This window comes from Saccopteryx leptura, chromosome 12, assembly GCF_036850995.1.
Source record: "Saccopteryx leptura isolate mSacLep1 chromosome 12, mSacLep1_pri_phased_curated, whole genome shotgun sequence".
Lineage (NCBI taxonomy): Eukaryota > Metazoa > Chordata > Mammalia > Chiroptera > Emballonuridae > Saccopteryx > Saccopteryx leptura.
The window spans coordinates 48,696,308-48,722,209 of record NC_089514.1 but is presented as its reverse complement, the minus strand read 5'-3'; the positions used below and the strand labels follow the sequence as shown (position 1 = coordinate 48,722,209).

The 25,902-nt window shown below is 36.1% G+C and overlaps 1 protein-coding gene across 1 annotated transcript in view; it reads left to right on the top strand.

Moving 5' to 3' along the window:
• Positions 1-25,902, top strand: part of GNAT3 (G protein subunit alpha transducin 3) — a 54,020-nt gene that overhangs the window by 15,099 nt on the left and 13,019 nt on the right. The window contains exons 2-5 of the mRNA XM_066354273.1: positions 2,546-2,588; positions 7,257-7,398; positions 16,544-16,701; positions 22,199-22,327. Coding sequence (XP_066210370.1) covers positions 2,546-2,588; positions 7,257-7,398; positions 16,544-16,701; positions 22,199-22,327 — 472 coding nt within the window. The remainder of the gene's footprint in view (positions 1-2,545; positions 2,589-7,256; positions 7,399-16,543; positions 16,702-22,198; positions 22,328-25,902) is intronic.

Here is a 25,902-nt window from a genome sequence, read left to right as displayed (position 1 = left end):
TTACAAACAAGTAATGCTCAGCCATGCAAAATAATCTAGCTAGTTGTCTTATGAAAATGGGTGAGGTATTATTTTAACATGATTTTTATTTTTTCCCTAATGTTTCAGTCTTGGACATAGTGCCTCTATTAAATGAGATGGTTATGCCTAATCTGTCAGTTTGTGTTTGACCATGTTAACAAAATGTGATTAAATTAACAAATTGCTTGGTTGATTTTGTATTTGTCAACTTTGTTGTCAAACTATAAACTGTGTGGTATAGGCCACACTAGCATAAAGCCATAAAGACAAGTATGCTGTAGGTTTACTCACGAGAAAGGATCGATGTATCATCACCAGGCAATGAAATATTATTTCCCATAGCTTCACCACTCTGATTTCCTCAATATTATATAAAGTGGCAAGCTGTTTTAGGTAACTGCACAAACTAGGTGCACTTAGATATGCCCAAGACAAAACAAATTTGCTGTGAAATAGAAGAAGTTAAGTGTAGAATAAGATTCATCACAGCTTAAAAAAAAGCATTGAAAATTAAGAAGAAATCTTTCAGTGTAAAATAATGGTACATAATACCGAAGAAAAAATGCTATTTTTGAAATATTAGTTTAAAAACTTCATCTCTTTTCATTGAGATTCTACTATTAGATACACTTTTAGGCCCTTTGTAGACATCAGTGAAAAAACGACAGACTTGTGGAATTTACATGCAGTTATGAAAGACACGCAAGAAAAATTAAAAACAATATGTGAAAAATGGGTAAGTCTGTAGAATAAGAGAAGTTCAAGGAGAAAATAGAGTAGAAAAACTAGAGTGGGGAGAGAGGCCGGACTGGGCACAGCGGGCGGAGGGCTTCCTCTGCGCGGCACACACAGTGCAGCGCATAGACGATGCATCGCACAGGCAGACCCTTGAAGCCTATAGAATTTTATTAACCAATGTCACCCAAATAAATGTAATAAAAATAAAGCTTTTAAACTTAAATAGGATGCTCAGGGTCCTCTGATTTAATATATATTATGATATAATTTGAATAAAATTCTGAAATCCAGGGATATCAAAAATTGTATTAGTTTTTGCTTACATAAAATCATACTAGATTCAGTAAAACAAGGCAGTTTAATGCAGGATGGCAAGAGATATTTCTATGTTGATTAATTTTCCTGAATTTGGGTTTTTCCTGTGATAGTTTTATATTGACTTAGTTGTGTTGTTTTGAAATCTGTCCAAAATTAACAAACTGAAACTTTAAAAATGACTTGTGACCCAATTTCTGGAACTGCTAGTAATATTTAGGCTTTTGCTTCTCTAAATGCTACAGAAATTAGTATGAGAAGATTAAAAATGTACTCAGTGGTATTTTAGACCAAGACCTTAATCAATATATTTCAATATGATGTTTTTATTGATAAATGTTAGTTGTAACCTGAGGACACATTCTAAAACATATGATTTCAAATCAATTATAAGGTACTGAGTTTTACTCAATATTTTAGAGATTAGTGATTCTATCTAAAAATTTTGTAAAACAATTTGTATTATCAGACTTATCAACTCTTGTTGACTCCCTGCTTTTCTCCTCTCTATAAAACCAGAACTTTCAAACTTCAGGTTGGCTTAATTTGCTCCTCCTTACCTCATCCCTCACATGTCTAAGACTCATAGATAAGTAAAAATTAAAAATTTTTTTATACTCTATTTATACCCATATACCCTACATATTATAATAAATTTATTAATTTCTCTCATTATTTTCACTTTCAAGAGTAATATTCAGTTTTAGTCTCTTGTCATATGTCAGCCATCCTTATACTATTAATAATTTTTGTTTGTTTTTTGTTTTTCTTTTTTTGTTTTGTTAATAATTTTAAACATCCTTATGAGTCCTCTTGAGGGCCATTGCATTTATCCTACTATTTAAAATATAACTTCTCTGTCAGCTATTTAGGTTTGCCTACTGTTATTAGCAACTTTCTTTTGTTTAAACAGAAGAAAAAATGCCTATATAGCATTAAATAAGATGATGAAAACAAGAGCCCCTCCTTTAATCAGAATAAGCTTTGAATGATTCTGGAAGACAAAAGTTATTGCCTAGTTTTTTGTGTGTGTTTTGTTGTTGTTGTTGTTGTTTAATCCAATAGACTATATATAGACCCATTCTGTGAGAATGATAGTGATCTGAAGACTATAAAGTTTGGACCATTTCCTTGAGACACAAACCCAAGAGATATAATCTTTCTGAAATATGTTCAGATATAATAATAGGATGTTTTCCTGATGGCATGTTAATCCTTGCTTTAGAATATACAGTCCACCTTGAGGCCAACCTATATTTGGATCTATTGTCAATTTAGATAGATATTATTTTCTTCTGATGTCTTTTAAAGTAGACACCTAATACATTTCAAGATTGACAGAAAAATTATTCTCCTTCTTTGCATCGGAAAGCTGTCAAAGATTTACCCAGGAGATAGTAATGTCACAGGTTTTAATATCTATATAAATCTGTATTCATCAGTTGATAACACTTCCATCTTTCCTTTGCAGGAGCAGGAGAATCTGGAAAAAGTACTATTGTTAAACAAATGAAGTAAGTATATACTATTTTAAATGTCTAATATTTGATATCTGTCCATCTACTTGACCATTCTTAAATACCTCTTGGAAATGTGATTGATAATCTAAATCTGTGATTTTCAACCAGTGTACCATAAGAAATTTAAAAATATGTAATATATGACTATTTAGTCGAGGCACTGACCTCTTTTGACCCTTAGAACATCAAATAAAAAAATAACAATAGCCAAAACAATAATAGTGTCCAGTGTGAATGCCTTGTCTTGAACCATAAATATAAAGGTCATATTAGTGACTGGCATCTTATTGGTCACATTGCATAATAAGTTTACATCTGATTGGTTAATTTTTGTTAGCAGAAATTCTTTTATACAAGTATAGGCACCTGACTTTTTTGAAATTCACCTTGGAGCAAAAGGGTAGATAATTACTATTATTACTTTTTGTAAATCAATCAAAATTATACTTATTTTTTTGTCAGATAGACCAAAAATAGAATACTATATTTTTTGGTGTGCCACAGAATTTTAGTACTAGTTTATGTGTACCATGAGATGAAAAAATTTGAAAGTTGTTGATCTAAATCATATATAGTAGCAGAGCTGTCACAATTTCCAATTTCTGTACTAATAGTCCTTCTATCCTTTAGGAGAAAGCATAAAAAATGGGTGATATTATAATTTCCACTTTTCTTTTAAATTTTACCTCTTCACAAAATGGATACTAAAAGTAGTTATGTCATAATTTATTAATCTGAATATAGAGTTTTAATACTGTGGTTATATTATATGTACATAACATAGCATTATAGAGAGCAGAAAAGCAAATCCTGCATTTTTTAATAAAGGGATAATGAACACAAAAGTACTATATTCCAGAACTCAATGCCTAAATGAATAAAATGGCAGTTGATAAGTGGAAATAAATACGTGAAACCTTGTATCTCTGTCACTGCAGGAAAATTTTGAACAATTGTTGCTATAGAAGATGATAATCATATTTGAGCTCATTTTTAATTACACATTCAAGGATCTTGTTCTTTGGCCTGTATCATATGAGGGAATAATTCCAGTTGATGATGAAATTGTTTATAATCTAAATCACTGCTTTTTTCTTCTTTATAAGTAATATCATATGAGTTCTATCTATATATATCAACCAATATTTAAACCACACTTATGAATTTTCTTACTTATATCTGTAATTTTTTTACCTTTTTCCTGTCTTTTGAGGAACAGAATGACTTTATCCAGATCACTGGTCATATTGCTTTTGGGTTCTTAGCTCCATCTTTGTTTCTAAGACATCTCGTATTTCCTTATAACACTACCACTGCGTTCACCTATTCTTTTCCTGCAGCTCATAATCATGCTTGAATCCCTCTTATCTTTCTCCCTTCTCCATGCTCTATGAGGTTAAATGCACTAAGAAAAGAAATGACCATTTATTTGGCTATATAAAAATAAAAACTTTCAAATATATTAAACTATAAAGAAAATTAAACAAAATATAGAAAACTTGAAAAAATATATAAAAATATGATGGATAAATATGTAGAGATCTACGGATTGTTACAATAAGCTGCCCAGTATATAAATATAAAGAGACTATGATCAGACAGTTCACAAAAGACAAAATTCAAATATCTATTAAATATATATATTTTAGTGAACTGTTTCTCTTCTTAATAGGTTAGCAAAAAATAATAACCAATAAAGGGTGATGTTTTGAGAAATAAATATTTCTCATTACTACTTGTAAAATTATAGTATAGTAAACTTATAGAAATAATTTTGGCAATTATGCACAGTAAACTGGTAAAATAATTATTAATCTTTTAAATACATTTTTGAAAATTTATAATAAAATAATTTAAATATGAAAGGGTATGAAGATAAAGTAATATAAATACAAAAATGTATGCACAGAGAGACATATCCATTTTATATAAAATACTGAAGTACAAGATAGAATAAGATACCCTAATTTAATAAAACATAAGCAAATAGATTGTGAAATTATTGGATATTTCATACTGAACTTTCAATATGTTTGTGAGAAACAAAATACATATATGAGAAAATTTTATTGGAAGAAAACACTAACGTTAGCTGAAAAATCAAGACACAAAATTAAATAAACATCTTTATCTCAACTACGACAAAATAGGTAATGTTTCAGAAGTGGAAAAACATTTGCCAATATTTAAATTTACTCTCAATAGTGGAATTAAAAGTTACATTGCACCTTCATTTTGAATATTTCTGGGCTTTTTACTACTAAAAAAAATTAGTCTGCTGGTTCTGCTCCATTTCCCCTTCCTTTTCTCATAATCTTTTAGGAATAGTCAACACTAGCTTCATTTTCCATTTAGTCTCCCCCCCCCCCCCCCCTTTTTTTTAGCAAGTGTGAGAGAAAGACAGAAAGAAAGAGAGATGAGAAGCATCAACTCATAGTTGTGGCACTTCAGTTGTTTGTGGATTGCTCCTCATATGTGCCTTGACTGGGGGCACCAGCTAAGCCAGTGACCCCAGGGACCCCTTGCTCAAGCCAGTGACCTTGGGCTTAAGCCAGTGACCATGGGGTCATGTCTATGATCCCATGCTCAAGTCAGCAACCTTGCGTTCAAGCCAGATGAGCCCACACTTGACTTTGGGGTTTTGAACCTGGGTCCTCTGTGTCCAAGTCCGATGCTCTATCCACTGCTCCACCATCTGGTCAGGCTTCCATTTACTCTTTAACCACTTCCATCACTCTTGCCTCTGGCATGTCACAGATATTTCCTTTTCAACATCAGTTATGATCTCCTAATTGCCATTTTTTATGATGTGTTCTTAAAGTCCTTATTTTAATTCAATTGGGCTTTTTTCTCCTAATGCTTTAGTCTGGCTTCTCAGATAATCCTCTTTCCCAGTTTGCCTCCTAACTCTACTTTACTACCTAATCTTTTGGCTATGTCTTAACTGTTGGTGTTTCTAATGTACTAGGTCTTCGTCTCTGTTTACTCTATACCCTTATCAAATGAAAGCTGCTCGAGTCCAGTGGTTTTTACTACCAATGAAAGAGGTGCCCCCTTCCGGAAGTGCAGGGGGGGAGGATAAATGACCTCAGGGGGCTGTGCTAGGAATGCGGGCTGTAGTTTGGGGACACCTGCTTAGTCTATATGTTTTGGGGGAAGAGGAACTTGTATAATTTATTCATTCTCTTCAGTGCATAATGCAATATGTAACAGAAAATGCCCAGTAAAAGCTGATTAATTTGAACAGAGATAGTTATCAACTTGCATGTAGAGAGCTCTGTCTCACAGAAATATATTTATGCAACTGCTAGAGAAACAAGTTACTTAACGTCCCACTACAACTGGAGTTTTTCGGGTCTGCTTTTGTCACTTGCTTTGTGATAGATGTTTCCTTATCCAATGGTAAGAGAGTAGGGATCAAAACTTGCTCCAGGAAGAAAATCTAAATGACTCCAAGTCTATTTTTAATTGACATTTTGATTTAATAATTAAAATAATTTTCCAATTTTAGTTTTTGACAGAAAACTAGAATTTCCTGAAAGTTATTTCTGATTTATCCATAAAGACATTTTCCTGCATTTTTATAGACTTTAATTGGCTGTTTAATATATGTTATCTGATTGTTTAATGTAGCAAGATAAATATAAACATATCTACAGTATAAATACAGCAATTACTGGCAATAAAATATTAAAAATAAAGAATAGATAAAGGTACTGCCTTTACTTCTTTCATTGCAGAATCCTTGTATTTGAAGGTTTTAATATCCTGGGAAATACTGTGTTCTTTTTCAACCTAGACTAAAATCTCATTGTGTATAAATCCAACACAAATCTTTAGCAATATGACATCCAAAATGATGCCTAATGAATGCAAAGCATTTTAAAAAAATAAGAAAAAAAATGAAAAGATAAGAGTACATTATGCAATAAAGATGACAAAGTAATTAGCATATGCAAATTTTAGCTTTTAATAAGTAAATCTATTTTAATCTATTATTCTAAAACTATTAGTTAAACTTTTGGTTTTGATTGAATGAGTGGAAGGAAAAGAAGAGTTCAGCCAAATAAAATGTTTGGGCATTTCAACAGTGAGTACTCATTGTCACGTACAAAGTTCGAAAGTTATAAGGAATTTGAAGTGGTAATTACCTACATTAAAAAAAATGCCTTTGTTACTGCTATAAATAGAAAGCAGGCACTCCTATTCTCTAGTGTGTCTTAAGTGAGAGGAAAAGAGATGAATTTTATACTAAATTACTTCTCTTCCTCTAGACATCATGTTGTAAACACTACACAAAGTTTTAGAACTACATATGAAATTTTCTCCTGGAATCTGAAATGTTTTTCCTGAAAAGAATGAGCTTTCTAAGAAAAATGTTCATAAGGTACCTGCTTTAAATAGTCGTTATCTAGAGCAAATTTTAGGTCCTCTTTATATTTAGCATGCGGAGCTCAGAAAGAAAATATTGTATTAATTCTCAATGATAATAAAGATCCAAAACCATAAAATTGTTCAGATTTAGCATATGTGTATGGACAAAATTCTTCCTTTTTCAACAAATATATATTATAATTTTTTTCAAGCAAATTATTATTGATGTGTTTTAATATTATAAAATAATTATTCAACTCACAAAAGCTTTTCATGTTTAAATTATAGGATCATCCATAAGAATGGTTACAGTGAGCAAGAATGCATGGAGTTCAAAGCAGTAATTTACAGTAATACACTGCAATCCATCCTAGCTATTGTGAAAGCTATGACTACCCTTGGGATTGATTATGTAAATCCTAGAAGTACAGTAAGTATGCAAATCACCACACTTTTCAGTGCTACAATGAAGTTTGACTCGTAAAAGAACAGGGCTTAATAAATTTGTAGTTCTAATCTATACCATAAATTTAAGAATATGAAATTTGAATTTTGGAAATGTTAACTCACTTCAGTATAAGATTTCCTATTTTCCTTTAAATGAAACTTTTCTTTTTGACTGTGCTATAATCTTATTCAATGTTAACTGTTCCTAGAAGTCAAACTTAATATAAAATAATATACTATATTAGAGAAAAATATTGCTTATGTTTGCTAAATACAGAGTGTATTTCATTAATTCAAACCACAGTATGCATACATTTATTTTCTTAGTTTGTGAGTCATTTCATAGAGTCTTTCTTTTTAATAAAAACACTGCAATTATTATTGTTCAATAATGATTATAAAGACAATGTGGCACAGGAAAATGATTATTTCATGATGTTATTAAAAAAAGAATTCAAAATTATGTGATTAAATAAAATGTTTCTGTAATAAATATGCTCAAATAGTCACAGTTTTGTTAATAAAGTAACAATTAAGTAATTTCATTTTTCTTCTATTTTATATTTAGTAATATAATTGTTTTATGTTAAAATATCTTTAAAACCTACTTACCTTAAAACAGTTTATGTGCAAGCATATAAAACCATTTCTGTTGACCAATGAAACCTACAGTATTATCCAAAGAACAATAGCCACACCCCAAACAGGAGTGATTGTGTACGATTCATAGGAAGAACTCACCCACTTCCCTGGTTCCCCAGGAGCATCTGCTTGCACCCAGATGTCGATTGAACTGTGCAAAGTAATTCTTAGATATCTGTTATAAAACAATAAAAATAGAGAGGAACAATATATAAGTATAGAGAAAAAGTGACATCTGTGCTTCTCTTTCCCCCACTTTACCAGTAGTTTAGAGCAGTGGTCCCCAACCTTTTTTGGGCCACGGACTGGTTTAATGTCAGAAAATATTTTCACGGACCAGCCTTTAGGGTGGGATGGATAAAGGTATAATGTGACCGAGACAGTCATCAAGAGTGAGTCTTAGACGGATGTAACAGAGGGAATCTGGTCATTTTTTAAAAATAAAACATTGTTCAGACTTAAATATAAATAAAATGGAAATAATGTAAGTTATTTATTCTTTCTCTCTGACCAGAGAGACTGGCCCATGGACCGGTACCAGTCCACAGCCTGGAGGGTTGGGGACCACTGGTTTAGACCATCTAAATGACCATTGAATGCCATTAGGATGAAAAGAAAAGTATCACATACTGCTAAATTTTTTTCTTTTAAAGCAGTGGTTCTCAACCTTTCTAATGCCGTGACCCTGCAATACAGTTCCTCATGTTGTGGTGACCCCAAACCAAAAGATAATTTTGGTGGCTACTTCATAACTGTAATTTTGCTACAGTTATGATTCAGAATGTAAATACCTGATATGCATTATGTATTTTCCGATGGCTTTAGGCGACCCCACCGGGGTCACGACCCACAGGTTGACAACCGCTGTTAAAGCATAGTTTGTAGACAATATTGGTTATTCAACATTTATATACTTTATGAAGTGATTGTTACCGTTTAGTAACCATCTGTCACCATACAAAGTTAATTTGATACTCTAGATTATATCCCCTAGCTGTACATTACATCTCATGATTTATTTTGTAACTGGAAGCTTGTACCTTTTGTTTCCCTTCACCTTTTGCATCATCCCCATATATTATATAAGTGAAATCAAAACCTATTTGTCTTTCTTTGTCTAACTTCTTTTACGTAGTATAATATCCTCTATGTGCATTCATATTGTTGCAAATGGTAAGATTTCATTCTTTTCTATGGCCGAGTAGTATTTCATTGTACATGCATGTGTGTGCATGTACATGTGTATGTACATGTGTGTATTGGATAAAAACAAGTTTTTCATCATTCTTCTATCTATGGCACTTAGGTTGTTTCCATATCTTGGCTATTACAAATGTTGCTACAGTGAACATAGGATGCATTTAACTTTTTGAATTAGTGTTTTCGTTTTCTTCTGATAGCTACCCAGAAGTAGAATTGCTGGATCATCAGTAGTTTTATTTTTAGCTTTCTGAGGAACCTCATGCCGCTAATTTAGTTCTGCTACTTTCTGACAAAGAGCATGGAAGTGCCCTCGGGGTAAACGGTTTATAAAGCAGAGTCGGGAGTTCTGCTAGGCTCTCCTCCTGTGTTTAGCTTACCCCACAACTTGGTTCTAGTGAGTCACTTACTTCTCTAGCTTAGGGCTTTTCTCTCACATGTAGAAGGGGAACTTGAAAGGACTGAACTCCAATGTCCTTTCATTATTTATCATTCTATGAGTTAGTGATAATTTATTCAAGGGTACTTCAGTTATCACTCTGACCCTGGCTTTTCCTAGGAACCTGGGATTTTAAACTGGCTCCAAGACAATTGACTAAAACCCTCTAATTTAAAGATGTAAAAACTAAGGGCCACAGAGGATTAACAACTTGGCCTCCCTTAAACTGCTGGAGTTTAGAGCAAAACCCACTTTTTTACCTTTTATTAGAGTACTTCTTCCTATGCAAGTTATTTTATGAAAATACTTATAATTGTTTTCTTTCTTCTAAGAGGTAATAATTCTGGAGACAGATGTTGTTTCTTCACTGATTTAATGTTTTAATTAGGATGTGTAATATTCCATATATTTGCAATCACTGAAGTTGGGAATCACAACCTTGCCTATTGCTACTTATTTAAATAAGTTATGTGCTTCAGGTAGCCCAGTATTTGCCAATAAGTAATGCCAGAAATCACTAAAAATCTGAAATCTATTGGTTGAGACTCTTAATGATCTGGCAGTCAGGTGGAGTGAAGATAATAGACTCTGTACATTGCTGCCATTACACTGACTAAAAACTTAAAACAGATGTAATGTATTCAAACTGTACTTTGAATGGAATAAACAGATTATTTAAGGCAGCACTACACAATTGACACAACTTCTCAGGAGCACCTATATTCTCAAATATCAAATATCACATAGATCGTATTTCTATTTAAACTAATATAAATAATAGCAGTTTCAGTCTTTAGTATTTGATTTTAAGATTAATATATTTTCTATATCTGGCTTAATCTACATATTCAACAGATTAATTGCTAACCACTTTAAGTGTGTGTAGCATTCAGAGTTCTGATTTCCTATGTCTATTTATCTTTTGATTTGTTAACTTATACCAGGTTATATATTTTTATGTAACCATTTATATATTATAACAGATTGCCATTCAAAGAAAGAAAGAGAGTCTTGACTAAAAATTAATACGAGCTTTTTAGTAACTGGTTCTGTAAGTTTAGATAAGTTACTTAATGTCTCCAATTTCAGTTTTTTTATCCACAAAATGTTAGTGCTTTCCTCACTGAATAATAATGATTATTATAGAATAAAGGTAAAATACAAGAAATCTATTTAAATACAAAATATTACAGAATGGAAGCTCTCAGTCAATATTAGATATTACTTTTCAGTAATCACTTTGAACATAGGCAAGTTAAAATTTATGTATTGAAGTCTGCACATCTTTTGAAAAGAATATTCTTCATTGAACAATTATTGATATGGCAGACATAAGTCTGGACACTGCATAAATACTGAGAAGTCAGCAGTAAACCAGGTAGAATGAGCATTTGCCCTCAAAAGAGGAAAGACTGATACTGAAAAAGTGATGACCAAGTGTCAGCTCTCTCAGAGGGCAGCACAGCTGGCTGTGGCGCTGGTTCCTCCACATTGCTTGAAAGAATTACTGAGAAAGGGAAAATTATCCCTAGTGGGGGTGAATCAATTTGTTTTGTTTTGAAAATGCTGAGTTTGTGTAAATTCTTTGAGATCTCTACATGTGTAAGCAGTTGAAAATGCACACTTGAGGCCCTGACCGGTTGGCTCAGTGGTAGAGCGTTGGCCTGGTGTGCGGTAGTCCCGGGTTCGATTCCCGGCCAGGGCACACAGGAGAAGCGCCCATCTGCTTCTCCACCCCTCCCCCTCTCCTTCCTCTCTGTCTCTCTCTTCCCCTCCAGCAGCCAAGGCTCCATTGGAGCAAAGTTTGCCCGGGCGCTGAGGATGGTTCTGTGGCCTCTGCCTCAGGCGCTAGAGTGGCTCTGGGTGCAACAGAGCAACGCCCCAGATGGGCAGAGCATCGCCCCCTGGTGGGCGTGTCGGGTGGATCCCGGTCGGGCGCATGCGGGAGTCTGTCTGACTGCATCCCCGTTTCCAACTTCAGAAAAAGACAAAAAAAAAAGAAAAGAAAAGAAAATGCACACTTGAAGTTCAAAAGAGATAATTTGGGTAAACATCTAGATCTTGGTGTTATTGGTATACCTTTACATGGGGGTGTGTAATTTACGCAAGAAAGAGGCAGGATGGCAGAGGACAAGTGCTTAGATTGGGAAGAGCATTAAGGAAAATAGAGATGTAGGAAAAGTACTGGGAAACTCCAATATATTCTGGTCATTTTGGAGGAACAAGAAGCCTTGGAGGAGAGGATAGAAGAGTAAGAGGAAAACTAGGAGCGTGTGAAACCTCAAAGTTTAAGACAAATTTTCCAAAGAGAGGTTACAGATATTGAAAGGTCAAGAATGAAGTATACATGGCCCTGACCAGTTAGCTCAGATGGTTAAGAGCGCCCTCCAGAAACAACGAGTTTGCGGGTTCAATCCCCAGTCAGGGCACATATGGGAAACTACTAAAAAATGTACAACTGAGTGAAACAACAAATCTTTCCCTTCTCTCTCCCTTTCTCTCTCTTCTTCCTCTGTCTATCTCTCTAAAAATCAATAAAAATTAAGTCCTGGCTGATAGCTTGGTTGGTTGGAGAGTCATTCCGGAAGTTGGTGGTTCAATTCCCTGGTCAGGGCACATACAGGAGCAGCTCGATGTTCCCATCTCTCTCTGTACCTCTCTCAAAAAGCATGAAATATATGTAAAATAATCTATTGGTTTTAATAATATGTAGTTCATTGGGTACGTAATGAGAAGTTTCAGAAGAATTTTGGAAGCAGGATGCATTGAAGTGTGTTGAGAAATGAGAGGAGGATATGGAACAGTTTAAAGGCAATTTCTGGAGCTATAGCTAAAAAGTAGTGGAGAGATAGGACCTATGGTTGAAAGAGAACTTGTTCTTACTTTTTTGGTTTAATATTTAATAGACTAATTTCCTAAATATAGAGTTTGTAAGGAGTAAAGCTGAAAAAACAAGAGGAGATATAATAAAGGCATTTAGTATATTTCTATTTACCCTTTGTGAATATAAGATTGTATTTTAGAACATCTAAAATACCCATTACATTAACATAAAAGAATGCTTAAAAGTATTTAAAACACAATCTGGGTGTTTTGTGACCATCTTTGACATAGCACCCTACAAAGTGAACCCTACAATCTGAACCAAAGAACAGTGATTTTTGAGTATGCTCTATGACAAAAGAAAAAACAAAAATTCTGTGATCAAATAAGTCTGGAATACATACATACTATTACAACTTCTTGGAAATTTGCAAACAACATTAATGGTCAAAGATTAAAAATCTGTAGCAAGAAACCTGGCATTTTTAAATTGTCATTTCCCCAGATTACTAGGTCATGATACCTTATTCTTCCTTTGATAGATATTTTCTGAAGTCTTTGGAAATATGAATCTAGGGTTCAGAGTGAGTTTCATGAAATTCTAGGTCCACCTGAGGTCTCTAATATTGATGATGTAGTTCTGGGCAATCTGTGAAGAAAATATATATATTTTGCTTTTTTTTTTTTTTTTCCTGTATTTTTCTGAAGCCGGAAACGGGGAGAGACAGTCAGACAGACTCCCACATGTGCCCGACTGGGATCCACCCGGCATGCCCGCCAGGGGGCGACGCTCTGCCCACCAGGGGGCGATGCTTTGCCTCTCCGGGGCATCGCTCTGTTGCGACCAGAGCCACTCTAGCGCCTGGGGCAGAGGCCGAGGAGCCATCCCCAGCGCCCGGGCCATCCTTGCTGCAATGGAGCCTCGGCTGCGGGAGGGGAAGAGAGAGACAGAGAGGAAGGAGAGGGGGAGGGGTGGAGAAGCAGATGGGCGCTTCTCCTGTGTGCCCTGGCCGGGAATCGAACCCGGGAATTCTGTACGCCAGGCCGACGCTCCACCACTGAGCCAACCGGCCAGGGCCTATATTTTGCTTTCTAAGCAACAGTTCCAGAACAATGCAACCTTGAAAGAACCGTTGTAGAACCTCTACCATTCCCATACTTCTCTAAATAAATCATAAGGAAATATAATTTTTTCTGGATGCCACTCACGCCCCTCCCACTTGGAGTTATAGGAAAAATGTGGGAAATTACTGGAGATCTCTTAAGGTTTCTCTAGAATATGTGGTCTGAGCTAACTAGTATATTTATTTTACTGATTCATTTTTCAGCAATACTTCAGGAACCTGTACTATGTATTAAGGTTCTGTATCAATTTTAAGGATATAAAAATAAACAAAATAATAAAATCTCTGCCTTCAAGTACTTACACTCTAATATAAAAGATACAAAATAAAGAAATATACACTACATGAGTACGTACTACAAAAAAATCAAGGAGGGCAAGAGAATAAGGAAAGAGTGGAAGACAGGGTGGCATCAACGGCGTCCTTGAGGGCGTGGTGTTGGGAGGAGACCTGGACGCAGTAGAAGGCAGCAACGGGGGGACATGAAGGAGCTCTGAAATGGGGACTTGGTGAGTTCAAGAACAGTAAGGAGTCCATTGGTTCTTGAGAAATGGGGAAATGGGGAAAGGAAAAGAGGGGGGAGAGAGAGGGAGAGAGAGAAGGAGAGAAATAAGAGTGAAAAGAAAGACATGGGTCAAAACATGTAGAGCCTTGTGAGCAACAATAAGGGATTTGGGTTTTATTTTAAATTTTATGGGACGGTACAGGGATTTTCATAATATAGGAATAAGATAAGCAATTGGAGTTCAGTTTTCAATCAATTTGGCTATTATGTAGAAGACAACTTCTCATAATACCTGCTAATTTTGTTGTTATATAGTTTAAAAATTCAAATTTGTTTGGAGGGCTCTATCCCTTAAACATATGAATTTTGATTCTTTATATTACCATGTGAGTCCTCTAACTGAAGAAGAATTTTAAGAATAGAAATGCGGTATGGGCCCTGGCTGGTTGGCTCAGTGGTAGAGTGCTGGCCCAGTGTGTAGAAGTCCCAGGTTCGATTCCTGGTCAAAGCATATGGGAGAAATGATCATCTGCTTCAACACCCCTTTACCCCCTCTACCTCTCTCTCCTCCACCTGCAGCCATGGCTTGAATGTTTTGAGCAAAGTTGGCCCCGGCACTAGGATGGCTTCATGGGCCTTGATTCAGGTGCTGAAATAGCTCAGTTGCCAAGCAACAGAGCAGTGGCCCAGCTGGGCAGAGCATCACCCAGTAGGGGGCTTGCTGGGTGGATCCCAGTCAGGGCACATGTGAGAATCTATCTCTGCCTCCCCGCCTCTCACTTAGAAAAAAGAAAAGAAATGCAGGATATCCAATAACATATTATTTATGGTTTTAAAAATATACTGTATATTGCCAGAGATTCCCAACTTAGGCCACAAATTTGAGTCACTTGGGAGATTTTTTTATAGCACCTTTGCAGAAACTGACAGGGATTCTGACTCATTTTGTTTGGGTTGAGGTCTTATGGTATCAGTATTTTAAAGACATGCCCCATGGGCTTATAATATGAAGCCTGATTTGAAAATCACCACCTTCAACTTTAGCTATGAATGCAATAAAATAAAAAATAAAAATCTCAAAAGACAAAAGCCAAACTGATAGGACTGCTTGCTTCCAGAGGAGGTACTAGGATTGATGTGGTGGTCAGAGAGACTTGGTGATATATTTATTTTTATTTTTATTTTTTGTATTTTTCTGCAGTTGGAAATGTGGAGGCAGTCAGACAGACTCCCGCATGTGCCCGACTGGGATCCACCCGGCACGCCCACCAGGGGGCGATGCTCTGCTCATCTGGGGCATCACTCTGTTGCAACCAGAGCCATTCTAGCGCCTGAGGCAGAGGCCATGGAGCCATCCTCAGCGCCAGGCCAACTTTGTTCCAATGGAGCCTTGGCTGCGGGAGGGGAAGAGAGAGACAGAGAGGAAGGAGAGGGGGAGGGGTGGAGAAGCAGATGGGCGCTTCTCTTGTGTGCCCTGGTCGGGAATCAAACCCTGGACTCCTGCACGCCAGGCCGACGCTCTACCACTGAACCAACCGGCCAGGGCTGAGACTTGGTGATATTTAAATGTTCAAGGTGAGATTATGTGCATGGACTTTGGACACTGACAACCAGACTCTGAGCCCAGACTTCGTCGTGTGCCTGGTTTGTAGTAGTCAGTAATTATACTGAAACTCAAATTCTTACTCTCAAATAAATATTTTGTCACAAAACAGATTTGATAATTAGTTTATATAAGCTGTGGACTATATTATTTTTTCAGTGTACTTTTATTTCTTCCTGCTCTTATCAGATCCACAGATTCTATCAGGACTAATACAATACTTTCTCTTCTCTTTTTCTCATTAAGTCTGACCTCTGCCCTATTAATTTGTGCCACAGGCATGCAATTAACAATACTACATGGGTATTCAAAACTTTGACTGTATCAAAATGTTTACCATTATTTATTTACATGATTACAAAGAGGTAGATGATGGCAAATAATATTGTATATCAATTTTAAGTACAGTTTTAGAGTATTAAGTTTTATTTTCTATTTTTGCACTACTTATTAGTATATCTTAAAGCTCAATGGACTTATATCAAAGTATTGTTATCCCTTTTTTATCATATTTAAAAGTTAGTAATATGTACTGAAATACTCTAATTCTTTAATTATAATATTTAAACACTTTAGGTTTTGCAATGAAGAACTCTTCTGGGTATGAGCCAGTGGTTATAAGGAACTTTAGTTTTCTTAACTTTAAAATACATTGAATAGATGTTCAATGGAATTATTACCTAAAAGAAAATATAAAATCATCCAAGTGAGATATATTTTTATATTAAAAAAAAGAACAGATGATTTCAAACAACAATACATTTTAATCTTTTCATACAAACATTGCCATAGGAAGACCAACAACAACTTTGTGCGATGGCAAATTCCCTGGAAGATGGAGGGATGTCGCCTGCACTGGCCGAGGTGATTAAACGCCTGTGGAGAGATCCAGGAATTCAGGCCTGCTTTGAAAGGTCATCTGAGTATCAGCTCAACGACTCAGCAGCTTAGTAAGTGAATATTTTTTGAAGGAATTGTAGTTGAAACACTTAAAATTAAAAATTATAACTATATACTCAACATTGATATTTCACCAATGAGAAAAGTCAATGGCTTTACATTTTATTATACTAAAATGAGAAATAACTCAAGAAAAATAAAAAAGATCAAAATGATATAAATGAAATATTAAAGCATATGACCATTGAGCATTTTAAATAACTAAATTTGAAACTATTTTCCTGAGAGGATCTATATGCTTTAAATATGTTCTCTGAATGAAAAAGAATCATTTTGCATTCTCAATGTGAGCACAGAATCATTTTGCATTCTCAATGTGAGCACAGACTGGTGACATGCACGCTATGTTTGGGGTTATTCATTTCACCTCTGCTCAGGTTACTGAAGTCATGTTCTAAAGTAGTCTTATTAATGACACATGCTCTGGGGTTCCTTTGATGCGAGGAGCATGATACAGAAATCTAGAAGAAAATAATATATTGATATTTACCGTTGTACATTGTAGAATTCTTTTTGAATCTTAAGAAAGATTTTATAAGCTTCATAGCTATCATCCAATTAGCAATTACCAAACAAAAGGAAATATAAAACTGATTTTAAGTTTCCGTCTTAGTAAGTAGTTCTTATGGTCATATGCCTACAAGTGTGTGTGTACTTGTATGTAATTAGAGCATCCTCCCAACATGCTGAGGTTGTGAGTTCCATCCCCAGTTAGGGCACATTCAAGGATCAACCGATGATGGCATGAATAGGAGGAACAATAAATTAATGCTTCCCTCTCTGTCTCTGTCTCTCTCCCTTCCTCCCTCTCTAAAAATCAATCAATAAATAAACATTTTTAATGAAAAACAAACTAGTAAATATATTATCAGATCAGCACCATATCCTTGTGTATTTCATGTGCATTATATAAAGCAATGGTCTCTATTTCTTTTCCTTCCTCTCTCTTCCTCTCTTCTCTTCTCTTCTCTTCTCTTTCCTTTTCTCCTTTTTTCTTCCTTCTTACCTCCCTTTTTTCCTCCCTCCCTTTCCTTTCTTCCACTTCCTTTCTGTCACTTTTTGGTGAAAGTGGGATATTTGTTATTGTCTCAAACACAGAGACCCTTCAAGCTGAAGCTAACAGAGATGAGTCCTAAGCAGTTTAAGAAAAAGGAATGCTGTCTGTTGGCACACAGCACCTCCCGCACCATCACTACTAGCAAACTGAAGGAAAGTGTCATGACCGTAGCAAACGGGAACATTTTAATTAATACTTATTGCTCTACTCATTGAGGCTGTCTAGTGTGCTGTTGAAATTCCATATGCTTTAAGATTTAACACAGACTTTACCAGAAAAAATAGTATTTTTACATAATTAGAAAAATATTTGAATCTCTTTTAAGTAACTTGAGTTACATATATTTAGAGCCTCTGGTTTGATGTAAGTTTTGGCCACAGGCTTGAGTACCCAAATCCTATATTTGTTTATAAAAACAAATATTTTAAATGCAAATCCGAATCTGTGTCACTCTAATGCTTCTGCTTTGTTTGTAATGATTTATATATACAAATGAAACTACATTAAAATATGTGTTTACCAAAGCTTTCATTTAGCTATTATTAAATGAAATATAATATCTATCATAGCAGGCGTGGCTTTGCTTTTTCTTTTGCTCTTGCATGAACCAATTGGCCAATAATGTACCTACCACCTATGAAGACTTTATCCAAAGGGAATTCACAAAGGAACTTGATTCACAAAATAGATAAGGTAGAAAAATATTCCAATACTTTCTTCTGATATACATCTTTATTTTTCTCTTTTTTAAGAAAAATTAAACTTTATTAAAATAAAAAATACTGACATATTTTCACACTATATATATGTTTATTTCTGAAGAGTGAATGTCTATTTGTCCTTGGCCAATATCTCTTTGGGGTATTTGCCTATTCTAAGTTTATTTCAGCTTCAAAGGAGAAAGATACTTCTTTTTTTTTTTTTTTTTTAATTTTATTTTTTTAATGGGGTGACATCAATAAATCAGGATACATATATTCAAAGATAACAAGTCCAGGTTATCTTGTCGTTCAATTATGATGCATACCCATCACCCAAAGTCAGATTGTCCTCTGTCACCTTCTATCTTGTTTTCTTTGTGCCCCACCCCCTTTCCCTCTCCCATTCTCCCCTCCCCCCCATAACCACCACACTCTTATCAATGTCTCTTAGACTCACTTTTATGTCCCACCTACGTATGGAATAATGCAGTTCCTGTTTTTTTCTGATTTACTTATTTCGCTTCGTATCATGTTATCAAGATCCCACCATTTTGCTGTAAATGTTCCGATGTCATCATTTCTTATGGCTGAGTAGTATTCCATAGTGTATATGTGCCACATCTTCTTTATCCAGTCATCTATTGACGGGCTTTTTGGTTGTTTCCATGTCCTGGCCACTGTGAACAATGCTGCAATAAACATGGGGCTGCATGTGTCTTTACGTATCAATGTTTCTGAGTTTTTGGGGTATATACCCAGTAGAGGGATTGCTGGGTCATAAGGTAGTTCTATTTTCAGTTTTTTGAGGAACCACCATACTTTCTTCCATAATGGTTGTACTACTTTACATTCCCACCAACAGTGTATGAGGGTTCCTTTTTCTCCACAGCCTCTCCAACATTTGCTATTACCTGTCTTGCTAATAATAGCTAATCGAACAGGTGTGAGGTGGTATCTCATTGCCGTTTTGATTTGCATTTCTCTAATAGCTAAAGAAGATGAGCATCTTTTCATATATCTGTTGGCCATTTGTATTTCTTCCTGGGAGAAGTGTCTGTTCATATCCTCTTCCCATTTTTTTATTGGATTGTTTGTTTGTTTGTTGTTGAGTTTTATGAGTTCTTTGTATCTTTTGGATATTAGGCCCTTATCTGAGCTGTTGTTTGAAAATATCATTTCCCATTTAGTTGGCTTTCTGTTTATTTTGCTATCAGTTTCTCTTGCTGAGCAAAAACTTCTTAGTCTGATGTAGTCCCATTCATTAATTTTTGCCTTCACTTCTCTTGCCTGTGGAGTCAAATTCATAAAATGCTCTTTAAAACCCAGGTCCATGAGTTGAGTACCTATGTCTTCTTCTATGTACTTAATTGTTTCAGGTCTTATGTTTAGATCTTTGATCCATTTTGAGTTAATTTTTGTACAGGGGGAGAGACTGTAGTCCAGTTTCATTCTTTTGCATGTGGCTTTCCAGTTTTCCCAGCACCATTTATTGAAGAGGCTTTCTTTTCTCCATTGTGTGTTGTTGGCCCCTTTATCAAAAATTATTTGACTATATAAATGTGGTTTTATTTCTGGACTTTCTATTCTGTTCCATTGGTCTGAGTGTCTATTTTTCTGCCAATACCATGCTGTTTTGATTGTCGTGGCCCTATAATATAGTTTGAAGTCAGGTATTGTAATGCCCCCAGCTTCATTCTTTTTCTTTAGGATTGCTTTGGCTATTCGGGGTTTTTGATAGTTCCATATAAATCTGATGATTTTTTGCTCTATTTCTTTAAAAAACGTCATTGGAAGTTTGATGGGAATTGCATTAAATTTGTATATTGCTTTGGGTAATATAGCCATCTTGATTATATTTATTCTTCCTAGCCAAGAACAAGGTATATTCTTCCATCTCATTATATCAGAAAGATACTTCAAGAATAAATTATCTATATTGCTACTGAATTAATTAATTAATTAATTTTTAATTTTACTTTTTTTTTGGTGACAGGGACAGAGAGACAGAGAGTAAAACAGATAGGGACAGACAGACAGGAAGGGAGAGAGATAAGAAGCATCAGTTCTTTGTTGTGGAACCTTAGTTGTTTACTGATTGCTTTTTCATATGTGCTTTGACCAGGGGCGGGGGGACTACAGCAGACAGAGTGACTCCTTGCTCAAGCCAGCAACCTTGGGCTCAAGCTGGCAACCTCAGGGTTTCAACCCTCGGTCCTCTGCATCCCAGTCCGATGCTCTAGTCCCTGTGCCACCACCTAATCAGGCTGAATTTATTTTTAACAAATGATAAAATAGCTTTGCTTTTTCAAGGCACTGTGCTAAGTGTTTAAGGCATAAACAACTCTTTAACTTAGTCCTGAAAAAAGTCAACTTTTGAAAAACTAATATTCAGTTGGATTCTACCTCTCGAATTCTGTCTAGATGGATGTAAGCTCATTTTGATCTCTCTATTTAAGCTATATGTATATAGTTGGTTCAATAATATGTCTAATTTTGTCATAAGCACCTTACCAGTCTATTACTATCTCTATTTAACATTTTCCCAAAATAGTCATATTGCTAAGATACTAAAGCTTTTGTATCAAATATCTAGAAGAGTTGTTTTAAAGCAATAAAACACTTTGTTTTAGTCTAAAGACATTAGTTTCAAGGATGAAGCTAAAAGCAGTTTCTTTAATCTAACAGACTCTTCTTACAGAGCACACAGTCAGACTTATTCCTACAACTCATCACTCCTAGATCCTGTAGGCAGAGAGGACAGCACTCAGCCTGGTAACAGCAGTGTTTTTAAACATGGCCTCTGCGGATGAGTGGGGCATGGGGATGCCCTGATGGAGCAGGAGAGGAGGGAGAAGTGGATACAACGTGTAGGTACAGCTTTCTGTCCCCAGGAGTGCAGGCTCAGTGGTGGGTCAACAATGTCATGAATTAGTGCCAGTGTGAACCAGCAAGAACGTCAAAAATTTCTACTTTCATTGAACTAACTGGATGTAATCATGGCACTTAATGAAATTTGTTCAGAATCTTAAGCTAGACAATCCATGGAGAACAATACAACTTTCCAATTATGACATCAAAACCAATTACCCTTGAAATTCAAAGGGCCCAAATAAATATAAACTAAAACATTTTGAGACTAGTCTAGGAATCATTAGACTAGTAATCACTAATACATGGTAGCAGTTTTTGAATGATGTCTTATTACATCATTTCCTCTCAAATGTCTATCTACATACCAGCAAATCAATCACGTACGCCCCACAAAATACAAGCTAAGGAAGCATTGATCTGTCTACTGCTAAAAGAGGCTCCCATCCCCACGGTCAGCTGTGGACCACACTCAGTGCTCTGCAACATCCCTGCCACCAAGCTCTTGAAACTGTGATGAGCAGAGTTTGAAAATTTTCAGTCTGGGGCTTAATAATTTTGATGGACCTTGAACAACAACAACAACAAAATTTTTTCTACTGAATCCTGGTATCTTCAAATGAAAAGTTAAAAATATATATGCGCCTGACCTGTGGTGGCGCAGTGGATAAAGCGTTGACCTGGAATGCTGAGGTTGTTGGTTCAAAACCCTGGGCTTGCCCTGTCAAGGCACATATGGGAGTTGAAGCTTCCTGCTCCTCCCTCCTTCTCTCTCTCTCTCTCCTCTAAAATGAATAAATAAAAATAATTTAAAAAAAAAATAATAAAAATATATATGCTATTCACTTTGTTTTTTGCTAGCTACCTTAATGATTTGGACAGGATAACTGCTTCTGGATATGTCCCAAATGAGCAAGATGTTCTACATTCTCGAGTGAAAACAACAGGAATTATTGAAACTCAGTTCTCCTTTAAAGATCTTCATTTCAGGTATACGCAATGTCTTGTTGAACTATCAACACAAAAATGTCTCCTGCTCACTGTTTCTGCATAGAGAAAAGCACCACCTCATGTTCAGCTGCAGGGAGTCTGTGGGCTGCTCACGAGTCCCAGCTGCCTCTCAGGACCTCTGTCCTCTCACGCCCTCCTGCAGTCTCACACACGAACCCCCATCCTGAGCCCCAGCCTTCCCTCCAAGAGCAGCTGGGAGCGAGATTTTATTTTTCTCATACTTAAAACTGATACCTTACTTTAAAAAAGGAAATATATTTTAATAACGTTTAAACAACAGGTGCTTGAGATCCTATTTCCTTTGCCTTCCAACCCTCCCATTTGTTTGAAATATTATTATTAATTTGTTTCCTTAATTTAAAAATGCAAATAGTTGAGGAGAGAATTATTTGAATATAATGCTATTTTTACTGGAATGGTAAGGCCTATTTTATAAGTATGATTTGGCTATGGAAATGAACCCATTATTTTCTTCTTCTTTCTTTCTTTTCTTTCTTTTTTTTTTTTAGTGAGAGGAGGGGAGGTGTAGACAGACTCCCACATGCACCCCAATGGGGATCCACCAGGAAAGCCCACTAGGTGGCCAGGCTCTGCCCATTTGAGGCGTTATGTTGCCGGAGCTATTTATTTTTTTAGTACCTGAGGCAGAGGCCATGGATGGAGCCATCCTCAGTGCCAGGGGCCAACTCGCTCCAATTGACCCTGGCTGCAGGAGGGTAGAAGGAAAAGAGAGAGAGAGAGAAAAGTGAGAAGGAGAGGGGTGGAGAAGAAGATGGGCATTTCTCCTGTGTGCTCTGACAGGGAATCGAACCCAGGACTTCTGCATGCGGCCTAGTCAACCAGCCAGGGCGAACCCATTACTTTTGTTGCCCTTGTATTATCAAGACCCTCCTAGAAATTTTGCAAAATTATCGATTCATTATACCAAGAAATAGAAATCCATGCTGTACTGTTAGAAAGTATACCTTAGCCTGGCCTGTGGTGGCACAGTGGATCAAGCGTTGACCTGGAATGCTGAGGTCCCCGGTTCAAATCCCTGGGCTTGCCTGGTCAAGGCACATATGGGAGTTGATGCTTCCTGCTCCTCCCCCCTTCTCTCTCTCTCTCTCTCTCTTTTTCTCTCTCTCTCTCCCTCTCTGTCTCTCTTCTCTAAAATGAATAAATAAATAAAAAATAATAATAATTAAAAAAAAAAAAAGAAAGTATACCTTAACACCTAACCACCTCTCCCTATCAGATAAGATGGAATATTAAATATTAAAACCAGGTTCTGCCTGACCAGGTGGTGGCACAGTGGATAGAGTGTTGGACTGGAATGCGGAGAACCCAGGATCGAGACCCCGAGGTCACCAACTTGAGCGCGGGCTCATCTGGTTTGAGCAAAAGCTCACCAGCTTGGACCCAAGGTTGCTGGCTCTATCAAGGGGTTACTCGGTCTGCTGAAGGCCCACGGTCAAGGCACATATGAGAAAACAATCAATGAACAACTAAGGTGTTGCAATGTGCAACGAAAAACTAATGACTGATGCTTCTCATCTCTCTGTTCCTGTCTGTCTGTCCCTGTCTATCCCTCTCTCTGATTCTCTCTGTGTCTCTGTAAAAAAAAAAAAAAAAAGAAAGAAAGAAAAAGAAAAACGAAAAAACTAGGTTCTATGTGCTCTTCAGTAGTGAAAAAAGTCAGTCATGTATAATTATTAAAGTCATTTACAATGCAATAAAAATATTTTTACAAAGTAGAAAACCTAGAAAAACAGTGATATCATTTTTAGCAATTTGTGAGGAAAAATTTATTTTAGTGTAATGTTTTAAGGTTTCTTTAGGAATTAAAGTTGGTAACACACAAGACATAATTAGAATAGTCATTACATAGAGGGCCAGAATATTTTACAAGTTAATATGGAAGAAAACTCTTTAAAATGTATACCTAAATTTCAGGCCCACAAATAGTCAATTTTCTAAAAGATGCATGAAAAATCAATCCAGGATAAACAGACCGCAGAGACTGGGATCAACATCCCCCGTTGGCAATGGAAGCCAAGTTCGTCCTCAGTCTTGTCATCACTGGGCTTCATTTCATCTTTGGCAACTTCTTCGGTTTTCTGATCTTTGATCCAGTTTCTGGGGTTTTACTTTGGGAGCCCAAATATAGTTGCTCCTCTCCTCTGCCTCTACTAAGCCTATCAACGCATTTTTGGCTCACTTGCCTTTTCTTTCTTATTCTTCTTTCTCCTATCTTCCTTTCTTACCAAAACACAGACCAGAAGCTACAAGTACAGGCCCCCAGGCTAGTCCCCCCAAGTTTCCAGCCCCAGCTTCACCATTAACTAGCAGCAGTTATTGAAGCATGAAGGTACTTTTTCCTTACTTGTCTAATGAGTTTGTTGAAACAAAAAGTTACAACTTAGAATTAGCATATCTTACATAAACTGATAAAGTTTTCTAGATCTCAGAGTGTCTGCTTCATAAGCAAGTTTTCAAAATTAGTGTCACATATAATAACACCTAGCTCACAATGCTGGTCATTCTCTACAACACCGACCAATTTAGTTTCTTCTCAGAAATAGGCACTATCATAAATTATCTTTTGTTATATAACTGTTCCTTGAACTTTCAAGCCACAGAGCCTTTGCACTTGCTGTTCTCTTTGCCTAAAATGCTCTGACCTTGGATCTCTGCAAAGACTGGTTCCTTCTTATCATTAAGTCCTCAAATCATCCTACCTATTAATCATCCTTGCATGTCCCTGTCACTACTACACCCAACAGGGTGCTAACTAACGTAGAAGAACAAGCTCCCAGGAACAGGAGGACAGGGAAGGCTATTTTGTGGCCCTTGATTATTTCCTTGGAATAATTACCCTGACAATGGTCAATTCCAACCTACCAACATGATGTCACTAAGATAGAACTGGGAAAAATTACAAAGAAACAGCTCTTACTAGCTGTGCCAATGTGAGACTGGTGTTATTATATCATTAATATACTATATTATTTTTTTCTCTTTTTAAAAACTTACCAATTCATGAAATTGCTCTGTTTGTTCATCAGTTTTCTCTTTTGTTTCTGTTTTTATCTCATCTGCTCTGAAGACATGGCCCCTAGGAAGGAAGGGGCCGTGTCTGTTTACAGCTTTACTGTGATTATCACATGGCTGGCATAGAGTAGGCATACAGTCAGTTCTTGCCAGATGAATAAATAGACTATTTCAAGCACTCTATACACTGTAACATAATGAACTAGGCATTGCTATCCTTACGAATAATAAAGAATCAAAAATGGAGGCTAAAACTAGGTGAAAGATTTGCCTAAGATCACACAGAGAAGTGATAGATATGTGATTAGCATGAACACATTTTTAACTTCCGAGACCACTCTTCTTACATTGCATATTATTGATAGGCTCTGAGTAAATTGGGGTGGAAACTATTCTTTTTCTACAAAGTAGTGCTTTTTCCAGTGTTGTCAGTCATTCACAATCCCCGCCAGAGAGCAGCCGGAAGGGGAGACAAGGTGCAAGGACAGCCTGCTGAGAGAGGTCCGGCCGGCAGCCTCTGT